Source organism: Plasmodium chabaudi (genome assembly GCF_900002335.3).
Source record: "Plasmodium chabaudi chabaudi strain AS genome assembly, chromosome: 13".
Lineage (NCBI taxonomy): Eukaryota > Apicomplexa > Aconoidasida > Haemosporida > Plasmodiidae > Plasmodium > Plasmodium chabaudi.
The window spans coordinates 1,692,526-1,704,926 of NC_030113.2; the positions used below are offsets into that span (position 1 = coordinate 1,692,526).

The window sequence follows — 12,401 nt, forward strand, 5'->3', positions numbered from 1 at the left end:
AATTTACAAATGGTGAGTTTCAAAAAATTGGGTGCACACATTTTATATAATAAAATATTCTTACAATTTTGAGACAGTAGGGGAAACGAAAAAAAAAAAAAAAAATCAAGACAAACGCTACGAAATATACCAAAAAATAAGCAAAAAATTTAATGACGAAAAAAAAATTGATAAACAATTTAAAATGAAAAAAAGGGTTACAAATTCGAAAATTAAGGTTTAATAAGTGTGTAAAAATAGTGTGTATTCTTTTTCATTTTTATTTAAATTTCAAAAAATAAAGACATGTTGCTTGAAGAGTCCTGAAGGTAAAGAAGGGAAAGGATATGCATAAGTTATAAATATTTAAACAGGTACATATATAGACATATTTACAACTAGTTCCGTTTTCACTAATACGATATAATCTCATTTGCACACACTGGTCATAACTCAATTTTACGAATGCATTTTAAAAAATATATATCATGCCTACATTTTTATGTCATTATAATAATTATTAAAGCTATTTGAATTTTATTTTGTTCTATCCTTTTTGTTTTTCATTATTTATAACCTTATGTGATGCCTTTTCCTCATCCATTTTTAGGCGTAAATTTTTTTGTGTTGAACTGGCATCGTCTGTGTCATATTGTTTATGTATATCATATTTTTTTTTTTTCAATTTATTTTTATTTTTTCTTTTATTACGCATATTTTTTATATTTAACAAACTTTCATGAGAGCAGTTCTGAATTTTATTATAAATTAACTCCAAATATTTATCATTAATATCATTATATTTTTTAATATACATACTATTATTTATTTCTCTATTGCTAATAAATAAATAATTTATATTTATATCTCTTGGGATATTTAAAAAAATATTTATTACTTGTGTGTAAAGCCTTTTAACATAATATATATTAATTAACATATTTCGGCATAATTTTTTATAAATATAAGAAAGAAAAGCTAAAATTTTTTCTTTTAAATTAAATAAAATATTACACATATCATTAATTTTTATATTATTTAATGTATTTATATGTTTCATATTTCTTTCTTTTCTTTTCCATTTTTTTTCATCGTCTTTTTCTTTATTTAGTTCCTTATGTTCTTCATATTTCGTTTCCTTCAAATAGGGTGCCTTTTCAATTTTCTCGTCCTCATTTTCATTTTCTATATTTATTTCCCTTTTATCGATGTCTACACTACTGTTTGTTTCATCACACGTTGAGTTTATATTACTCGAAGATGATGAACATGGTGCTTGATATTTTATGTACTTTTCTTTATGTCTACAACGACTATTCCTTTGGCTATTATCCAGAATTGGCTCGCCATCTTTAGATATACTTTCCAAACTATTTTTATTTTTTATTTTTAAAAGATTTATTTCTTCATTTAGTTCATCAATTTTAATCATGCAACTGTTTATTTTGTCGTTGCATTTTGTCCCATCTCCATCGTCAAATTCGTGCTCTCGTTTACTAGGCTGAGAATTGTCATTTTGAGAGTTTTCACTTATTTGCAACTTAAAACTTTTGATAATAGTACTCGGACTGCTTTTTTCATTCGAATGAGTTACGACATTTTCACTCGAACTAATTGCGTCACCATTTGTTTTGTTTAAGGTGGTCAAGTATAAATATATTTTACTATAGTTATCTATTAGTTTCATTAAATCGGATACCTTTATATTTTCACCCTCTATATGTTCACCAATCAGTAAATAAACGGACATTATTTCTATATACCTTTCTTTTATTTTGTTAATTATGCTAGTCGATAAAATATATAATGCCTTCTCAATCGCTGTCATTTGCGAAGTTCGAGGCAAAATTATGTTATACTCTCCCAAGAAGTGTTCCATCTCTTTTATTTTATTGTATTCAGCATGGTCAGGGTTGTTATTTATTTTGTCGATTTCTACAAAATTGCATGACTGTGTTGTGTTCGTAAAACCCGGGAGCGGAATATCATGGGAATTATTTTCCTTCATAAAGGGTAAGCACAAATTCGAGTTTATCTCGTTCAAACTAAGTATGCAGCAAATAAAAAATGTGGTTACATTTTTTATATCATAATTTTCTACTAAATATTTAAAATATAACTTCTGTTCTTTTAAACATTTCACATTTTCACAAGTGCTTATTTCTTCTCTCTTTGGAATATTACCTAATAAGTAACTGTTTGAGTTGTCGTCTTTTTTATTCATGTGAAAAATTGCAAGAGCATTATCATTTTCATTAATTGATAATTTACGCATTGAATCGTCATTTTCTGTTTCGGTATTATGAACATGATTATATACAATGGGTGGTATATCTTTAAAATGGGAAGCATTTAAAATATCATTTAATAATGTATTATTTTTATTGGAAAAAAATAAATTATCTATAGTTCCACGAATCTGAGATAATTCATTTTTTAAATTTGATATAACATTTTTTATTTTATTAAAAAAAATAGAATTTTTTTCATTATTTCTATTGTCTTTTTTGAGGTTATCCATTTTTGGCTCTTTTTTGAGACGAATACTTTTGTACCTTAAAACGGTAGAACTACATGTACACAAAGTAAAACCAAAGGGAATGGTATCCTCTACAAATTTGTGTATATGTATGTTCATATTGTCTAACTTTGTGTCATCATTTATACACTCTTTATCACTTTGCTGATGTTCGCATGAAGAAGAGGACATAACATTTGTAATGCTACTATTATTGTTATCGTGAACTTCTTCATTTGTTTGTTTTTTATAAAAAGGTAAAGAATATGATATACTATTTAATGTGTTCGAAATAAATCTACGTTTACTTTTTTTCACAAAATTATTGTTATAATTTGGATTAGTGTAAGAACTAGATTTTTTTATGGATATTTTATTTTGCTCAATATCTGAAGATAATAAGTTGTCATTACAAAATGGAATCGTCGAATCGTTGCAACTTTTATAATTCATATAATTTATGATAGTATACGTTAGTAATATATCTATATATAGTCCTTTACATTGCTCACAAACTATTGCAGTATAATAAAAATCATTTTTATATTCCTTGAGTTTTGTTTTTAAATTTATAACATTCTGATCGATAATATTTGAACTATTTTTTACATTAACATTTATATCATCATAAAATATATCATTAAAAATGGCTTCATCTGTTTGGACATGCTTATTTTCAATTTTAATTATTTCATTATGATTTTTTAATTTTTTGTATATCTTATATTTTTTATCACTTTGAGATAGATTATCTAATTCGTCTCGTATGAATGCTCTTTCTAATTTATTTATTTTTTTTAGTTTTTTTCGATTTTTTTCTCGCTTTCTATATTTCATCATTCTTTTTTTATAATAAGAATCGTCATCAATCGAGTTTCTATAAATTTCTAATCGACCCTCATTTCTATAATTGTCACTAACTTGGCTATCGTCATAATGTTTTTCATCATTTTCATCATTTTCATTTTCAAATCCTGATGAATACTTCAAAATTTCTAATAATGATTCCACTTCTTCTTCTTCATTTCTGTTATAGCTTTTTGAGTACCTGCCTCGACTTTGATTTTTGCATTTTCTAGAAGATTTCAAAGACGGACAATTTCCCTTCATATAATATTCCCTACTATATTCCATATCACATATTGGTAATATATTCTTTTTGTGTCTTTCGTTTTCATTTGAAATATATACATTAGATATGTCATTATAATTGTTAATATCATAGCTTGTATCAGAATAACTGTTGCTTGAATACTTCCGATTTATGTAATAACCCCCTTTGTTTCTTTTTATTCCATCTCTATAACTATTTTGTTCATCCTTATAATAATAATATTTGCTACCATTTTTAAATGCACATAAATCAGAAGAAATACTCGAATTTTCTAATTCAAGATTGTCTACTGAATTACTTGAATAAATAGATGATGAGTTTTTAAGATAATTTCTTTTTTTTTTACATCTCAAACTTTTATTTATATTAAATAAGTCATATTTATGTTTATGTTTATGTTTATGCTTAGTGTTATAGCTAGTATTACTATACCTTTTCGATACATCACTAGATGTCATTTCTTGAGTTTGTATGGAAGCATTTAAATTTGGTACTGTTACTTGTATTTTTTTATTTTTTGTTAGTACTTTATTTTTTATCATAATTTGTTTAATATTAAAATCGGTGACCCCACACATTTCAGTTAATATGCCTCTATCTATTGTTTTGCTAAAATCAGTTTGTGTTGATTTTATATAACAATCTTTTTCATCGGTTTGGGTACTTTTATATTCTATATTTACATCTAGACTTATAACTTTGACTTGGTTAGTATTAATACATGCATCTATTAATGGTTTAACATGATTATCTGTAATTACACATTTGTTAGAAACTATTTTTTCGTCTGTGTTCACTCCAGTAGTAACATAATTTTTGTTATCCTCGTTGGGTTCTGTCTGTGTATGTATATCTACAAAAGATGTAGACTTACTTTTTTTTGATTCATTTAGGTAACTCTTTTCGATAGGGGGTTCTTCATCTTTTATTAAAATAGTTGATTCTTTTTGATAAGCTGAATTTATAAGTGTAACATTTTGAGGATTGTCTTCATCTCTTTGAAATGTCGTTTGTTTAGACATACTACATATAACTGTTTGAGAATTATTTTGATTATTTTCATTATCTACATTGATAATATTAGTGCTATGTTTAACCATATTATTATCCTGCATTTCTTCATCATTTAATTGTTCATTAGTTATTAAATCGTTTAAAAGAAGTTCCATATTTTTGGATAATTTTTTATTTTTATTTTTTAACTTTTCAACTACAACCTTAAGAGCTTCATTTTCTAATTTTAATTCAGAGCAATAAATTTTATAATCATTGATATTACTTTCACTTTGATTACTTTCATTTATTTGTAAATCTTTTAAAGATAAATTCCGTTTTCTTAATTCTTTAACTTCATGTTTTTCAACCTCATCACCAATATTTTTATTTTCTATTATATTTTGAAACTGCTCCTTTTTAAACTTTTCTTCTAATTGAGAACACACATCATGAATATTTTTAAAATCATTTTCAAGAATATTATATTTTTCTAATAATAATGTATAACTTTTGTTCTGTTCAGATATTATTTTTGTTTTATTTTTTAATTCGTCGACAATTTCAGCATTTTTTTTGGAATACTTATCAACTTCACTCTTTAACCAATCATTGTGTTCGATCAGTTTGGCTAACTGGATTTTCAACGAATTGTTTAGGTTCTCCTTATTACTACTACTATTGTCACCATTGTCCGGATGAACCTGTCTAATATGGTCACTCTCCGAGTTTGTACTTCCATTCTTATCTTTTATAAGGTTAGTACGAGTTGTTGAAACATTTTCAACGTCTTTTTGATTTGCCATATACATTAGAGATCCCCAATTATTTGTTTGATAAGATTTATTAAAAGGTTTTTGATGATATGATTGATCACCTGAAATAACTCGAACTAAATCATTTAATTCTTCTGTTAGTTCATTACATTTATTTTTATATTTTTCTAATTCTTCATTCTTATTTTTATTTTCTATATTTACAATATTTAACTTTTCTGCTATTTTAACAAATTCTTTTTTTTCATTTAATAACTCATTAATAATTCTTTCATCTTTTTGTACATGATATATATATCGTTGTTCTAATTTGGCTAGTTCATTTACTAGGTTGTTTATTTTACTGTTTTGTTTTTCGATATATTTATTTGCATTATTTAATCTTATTGTTTGTGCATGTAAAAGTAGTGAATTTTCTGTTTCCTTTTTCATACTAGCTTCTAGTTCACTATATACTGAACTTATAAATAAAGCTTTTTGGCTTTTTAAATTATTTATTGCATTATTTAGATTTATAACTTCAGTACTTTTTAGAAGCAACTCTTGTTTTATTTGTTTTGCTTGAATCTCGTTAATGTCAAATGTATTCATTGAATTGTTGCCATGAGATGGTGTATTCAAATTATTTATATATTTCTCTATAATCTGTTCATATCCTTCATTTTTTTTTTTTTCATTTTCTAAATAGCTATTTTTTATTTTTAACTCAGTTTCTAAATCATAAATGGTGCTCTTATAATTCATAATTTCGGTTGCAACACTGTTATATATATCCTCCTTTGATAATGAAAATATATCACCTTTTAAATCATTTTTTATGTCATCTTTTATGTCATCTTTTTCTGTGTCATGCTCTATGTTATGGCTATTTTTGTTTGTAGCATCCTCTAACTTACTAACCAAATTGGGGTCCTCTTCAAAATTTGTTCTACTTACTATATTCGTTGAATTGATAATATTCGATTTGATTTCGTTTGAACTATAACTTGGATTTTTTTTTTGTGGACTTATTATATATCTATTATTACTTTCAATTTTAGCTGTCTCAGGGAAATATAATTTCTTTTCACTCATTACAGAATTAGAATAATTTACAGTATTGCTTCCTAAATATGGTGAAACCATATTGCTTTCCAGATTTGTGGTACATACACTTTCGCCAGCTCTACATATACTATTACTGTTTAAAAAAAAATCATCTTCATCATTGGATTGAGAAATATAAGGAAAGTTTTCATTATAGGATTCATTTATTTCATCTGAATTTATTTTATCATTGTATATACTTTTGGTTATTATACATCCCGAATTTAAATTATGTCCGATTTTTTTTTCATCATTTGAATATACAATTGGATTGGGAGTAACGTTTATTGTATTATTATTTTTATTATATGTATTTATTTCTATATTTGAAAAGTCTTTTACAAAATCGTCATTATTTATTTGTTTAAAGGAAAGATCTAAAGCATTTGTCGTATTATAAATATATATTGGATTATTTTTTTTGTCTAAGTCAAGAAAATTATTATCTAAATTTTGAGCATCATCTATAAATTGATTATTTATATTTTGGTCGGCTAAATTGTTTTCAAAAATATTATTCCCATTTTCATACTTTTCATAAAATGAGCTACCACATGACATTCCACAATCTATTTCTTGTGGTCTTTTTATATTATTATTTAAAATATGTTCATATGAAAAATTTGTATTTAACCCATTTTCTTTCAACACATTTCTCTTCTCATATTCGTCATCCAATTCATTAAATCGAGACCGATTTATATCCATGTTTTCATTTTATATATGCATTGTTTATATATGCGCAGTCTCACTTTTCTGTTTTTCTTATAATTGTCTTCCCTTTTTTAAAATGAAAAAATATATATTTTAAATTTTATAAAAAAATGAAATACTCTAAAATTGGACAGAAAACAATATCACATATTTATACTTTGCATGAATATACATCCATATAATGAACGATGAGAATGTAAAGCAAATTAATATATGAATACTGTGAGCTTGTACACATGTATAGCAATGCCTATGCTTTATAAAACTATTTTTGAAATATTTATAAGTTTTAAAAATACAAGATTAAAAATTTTTGTGTGTGTATTTTTATTAGCAAAAGATAAAAAGAGGGAACAATAAGATATATCCCATAAATATTATACACATAAAAAAATTTTCAAATTTAATGCCAAAATATATACACAATTATACACATAATTTATATAATTAATTTACTATTTTCCGTTATGTATTATTATATTCAGTTTTTTTTTTTTTATAAATACGCGAAAAGGTGTGACTAAACAAGGACAAAGATTTCGCAATATAAAAGTTTATATAAATAAAAAATATGTCATATGGAAATTATTATAAGAAAGTAATTGATTTTATTTTTAACTTAATATATTTTTACCAGCTAAAAGCATTTTATTCCTTTTTAGAGGAATTCACACATTTCAGGCTACTATACATATACACATATAATGCACAAAAATACATAAATAATGGAATGTGTAACAAAATTTATGGAAAATTATGAAAATTTGTGGAAACGTTCATAATAAAACGGCTGTTTCTTAAGTCACTGAATTGTGACAAAAATTGTATCAGCATATTTTGTATACTGAAAAGGAGGGAAGTGAAAAAAAAAAAAGCCGGTATATATTTTTCTTAATTTTAATAACAGCTTTATACATATTAAAAGAAAGGAATAAAATTAACAATTCGATATATATATATTTATTAATTGGGAGACCAATTTTTTTACACACGTTTTTTATTATTTTCCCTTTTTAAATATTTAATAAAAATTGGAAGGACAAACAAAAAAAAATTAATTATACTTATTAAAATGGTGGTTAATCGTTTGGCCTATTCACATATTTTCTTCGTTCAATGGGTGTAAAGATCTGGCTAAGGATGGCATTGCCATAATTTGCATATATATATATATACAGCGAAATTTATATTGATAGCATTTTTTAAAAGGTTTAAACAAGGAAATTATTTAGAGCGTTATAAAAATATTTAATGTTATACGTTGTATAATAAAATAAGAAAATTTTTTCAGTTTTATGCAAAAAATAATGAATAAATAATTCGGTATATATGTGTATACCTGTCTTTTTATTTCCTACATATATTACAGTTCCAATTAAATTTAATATAACATTAATTGAGTTGAGAATGGTATATATATAGTTTTTCATGTGGCATTTGAAAATGTACAAAAAAATATTGCAATTAAAATGAATATTATACATATATATACGATTATACATATACATGTTCATAACTATCATATCATTTTTCCCTTAAGAGAATAATATAAATAAGGGAAAATATATACCCTTTTTAATATTCATACATGCATATAACCTTCTGAAAAAATAAACGCGAAACAGTTAAAATGATTAATGTCCTGAACCGCCTTCTGGCACAGACCACCTAAAAAAAAATACATATCCATGTGCATGTGTACGTATATATATATATATGTACTATGCGTGTGTGCACTCCTTTCTTTGCTTTCATTTTGCTTACATAAATCCGGTGAAAAAGAATGGAAGGCATATAACACTACACACAATGATGGGGGAAAACATATCTATCCTAACGTCAACCTAAAAATTTTGAAAATAATGACACAAAAAATAGGTAAAGAATCAAAAGGGGTGTGAAGGAAAAATGGAAAGTAACGATGGTGGATATATTATATTTGTTTTTTTGAAAGTTTTCTTTTTTACATATTCCGATAATTTATATCGTTTGGGAGGTAAAGGAATTTTCATCCCATTATATAAATATCTTGATAATATATTTGTCTTGCTTAAATCATCATTAAAATCACTTTGTTTTTTCATAAATGCGTAACTACTATTATAATCAAATTTTCGATCAGCCCTTTTAATTCCTTTTATTTCCATTGGTTTCAAATAGGAACAATATTTATATTCTATATTTCCAGGATCGATATTTTGAGCTAACCCATATGATTCTTTCCCATTTACAATTTCGGCCTTTACTCCATTTTTTGCTGTATTTGTATTAATTTTGTATAAATTTCCCAATATCTATACATTCAAAAATAAGAAAAAAGAAAAAAATATGAAAGAAAAATGATAACCATGATATATGTCAAACTAGCGAACTAAATATATGCAACACGTGTTTAAAATATAGTTATGTCATTTATATATTCATCCAATTCATTTGGTGGTACTCATTTCTATATTTTTCTTTTCATATTTATATGTATTTGAAGTATATTTGTAAATATGTTTATTACCTTATGGTTAATATTACATGGTAAGAATCCGTGTGTTTTTTTTAAACAGTTTAATGGCATTGCCATTTCATCGCCTTTTTTGTATGTTTTTGTTTTTCTTTTTTTTACATAAGCATTGATTTAAACAAATATTTAAATATACATATACATGTACGTGTATATATATAATGTTATTCCATAAATTTCTTTAACATTCGAAATTATGGGAATATATTAGTACACAGTTTATAGTTAATTTGTAATTGTATATTATATTATAATTGCGTATGGGGAAAAGTTAAAGAAAATTAAAAAATATATATATAATATATAATTAAAGAAAATAATACAATTGTGAAATGTTTAAAAAAAGAAAAAATATATTTAACAAATTTAAGGGTAATAAAGAAAAAATGGAAAGAAAAAAAAAGTGTATTTATTTAAGCGGCAACTTTAATATAATTATTATATGCACACGTTATTAATTCGTATAATTTATATGGAATTTCGATTAATTCAATTATGTATTTTTTTTAGAAAATTTATTTTAATTATATAATCAAATTATATACATATAATAAAATATATATTTAGTATTTTTTCTTTTTTGTTATATATATATACAGAATCTCGAATATAAAACTTTATAAAAAATATAGATTATTCTTTTGTTTCACAGTTTAAGAAAGCATGATAAATAATATATTTATAATGCATATAGCTAATGCAGTGATTAAGAGAATGATGTATGAATAAAAAAATGACACTTGGAAATGGAAATTACAACAATGTTAAATGAATAATAAGAATAATATATATAAAGTACATTATACAATTATTTATTTCCCCACTCATTGATAGTTACTATTTACAACAGTGCATATATCAAATGGTAGAAAGGAATACTAATGTTTAGTATGACGAAATAATAGGATACAACTCTATCTATAATATATAACCATAATGTATAAACATTTTAATTAAAAAGGTATATAAATTAAAGCATTCAGCATATAACGCATATTTGGTTGTTTTAAAAACATACGCATATGCACATTTGTAAGCTTACTTTTTTTAATCCACCAATTTTCAAAGAATATAATAACCAAAGGACAACTGAACATGACTCAAATAAGCATTAAAGAGTATGAAAAAAATAATAAAATGCATCATCACTTTTTATTTATCTTTTTTTTATGTACATTGTCCATGCTTTAATGATACATACTCTTTGCTATATATCAATTGTTACTGTTCTGTTAATTGTTAAACTTGCCTTTAATATAATTTAGCTAATTATTTTTTACATACTTTTTATTTAAAGGTTTGATATATATGCAGCTTTTCAAAACGAGGGATATATATCGAGTATAGACGTACTAAACAATATAATTGCTACAACAGATACAAAAAATATCGTAAAAATATATGATATAAATGAAAAAAAAGAAAAATTAACATATAAAATTGAAGATATAGTTATCAATGATATTAAATTATTGAAAAGTTTTTTAGAAGAAAACGAAGAGGGTTCCACAAATTTTGAAATTAAAGAATGTTTATTTAGTGCATATGAAAATAGAAAAAAATGTAAGATATATCATTTTGATATATTAAACAAAAAAATAATACACATATTTGAATTCCCAAATGAAATTTCTGATAACAGTTTTGCATTACATCCTAATACACATATATTTATAGTATCATTAAAAAGCAAAGAATTGTTAATATATAATATACAAAATAAATCATTGTTATTTAATATAAAAATTCAAAATGAACATTGTATAGCTAGCTATAATAAAACAGGAATTATATATGCCTACACACCTAATATAAATATGATATACTTATGCAGTTGTTTTGGGGATGATTATAATGACGAATATTTTGCTAATTTTGATATTTCAAAAATAACAGACAATAAAAATATATGTACTCATATTGATTTTTCTGTTGACGAAAAAAAAATGCTTGTAGCTACTAAATATAATAATATTTACACATTGGATGCATATACAGGAGATTTATTATATTCTTATAATTTTAATTATGAAAACAGTCCTATAAATTTGTCATTTCACATATCATACCCAATTTACTCCTTTGACTCGAATTATGTACTATCGGGTATGTCCAACTTGTAACTGTATATAGTAGTAGTTCTATTATTTAGTTAGTTTACATTTGCACTTTATTTTGCTATTATTTTACATTTTTTTAGGTGGAAAAGATGGAAACCTCCACATATGGGATGTAAATGGCGATTTTATATGCAAGAAAGAAATCGAAAATAATGTTTTGTTCATTAAATGGGTATATAACAGAGCCGCATTTATAACAAGTAAGTTATTAACCATCATTTGAAAAGTTTTAAAATCACATTATGCATATTCGTCCAATTGTACCATTTATATTACAATCATACCTTGTTTATGCTTTTTGTTCATATTATATTTATACATGCATAAAATATTTTTTCCATTTTTATAGCTAGCAACTATCTCTTAATATGGCAAATGCCAAGAAAAAATTAAAAAAAAAAAAAAAAAAAAAAAAAAAATATAAATAAATCAAATATTTTATGCACAGTCATATTATTTTTCAACAAAATTTTTAAATTGTGATAAATTTGTATGAACAAATACATTTGTGCATACACATATATTGTTTGTTCATAATTTTTTTTAATTTTTTTTTTTTTATATACAGTATTATTAATTTTATTGT

The 12,401-nt window shown here is 24.0% G+C and overlaps 3 protein-coding genes across 3 annotated transcripts; 1 reads left to right on the plus strand and 2 right to left on the minus strand.

Annotated features, from left to right (window-relative positions):
- Positions 1 to 263: 263 nt before the first annotated feature.
- Positions 264 to 7,174, minus strand: PCHAS_1345600 (conserved Plasmodium protein, unknown function; the record flags this gene model as incomplete). The annotated part of the gene is made up of 2 exons (XM_016799356.1): positions 264 to 302; positions 557 to 7,174. 2 exons carry the CDS (start codon positions 7,172 to 7,174, stop codon positions 264 to 266), a joined length of 6,657 nt encoding a protein of 2,218 aa, XP_016654657.1.
- A 1,640-nt stretch (positions 7,175 to 8,814) lies between these two features.
- PCHAS_1345700 (conserved Plasmodium protein, unknown function) lies at positions 8,815 to 9,755 on the minus strand (the record flags this gene model as incomplete). Its single annotated transcript, XM_016799357.1, has 4 exons — positions 8,815 to 8,848; positions 8,945 to 9,024; positions 9,148 to 9,474; positions 9,690 to 9,755. The coding sequence occupies 4 exons, from the start codon at positions 9,753 to 9,755 to the stop codon at positions 8,815 to 8,817; spliced, it is 507 nt and encodes a 168-aa protein (XP_016654658.1).
- Positions 9,756 to 10,790: 1,035 nt separating this feature from the next.
- PCHAS_1345800 (WD repeat-containing protein, putative) lies at positions 10,791 to 12,208 on the plus strand (the record flags this gene model as incomplete). The annotated part of the gene is made up of 4 exons (XM_016799358.1): positions 10,791 to 10,813; positions 10,993 to 11,801; positions 11,896 to 12,015; positions 12,165 to 12,208. 4 exons carry the CDS (start codon positions 10,791 to 10,793, stop codon positions 12,206 to 12,208), a joined length of 996 nt encoding a protein of 331 aa, XP_016654659.1.
- Between the last annotated feature and the right edge of the window lie 193 nt (positions 12,209 to 12,401).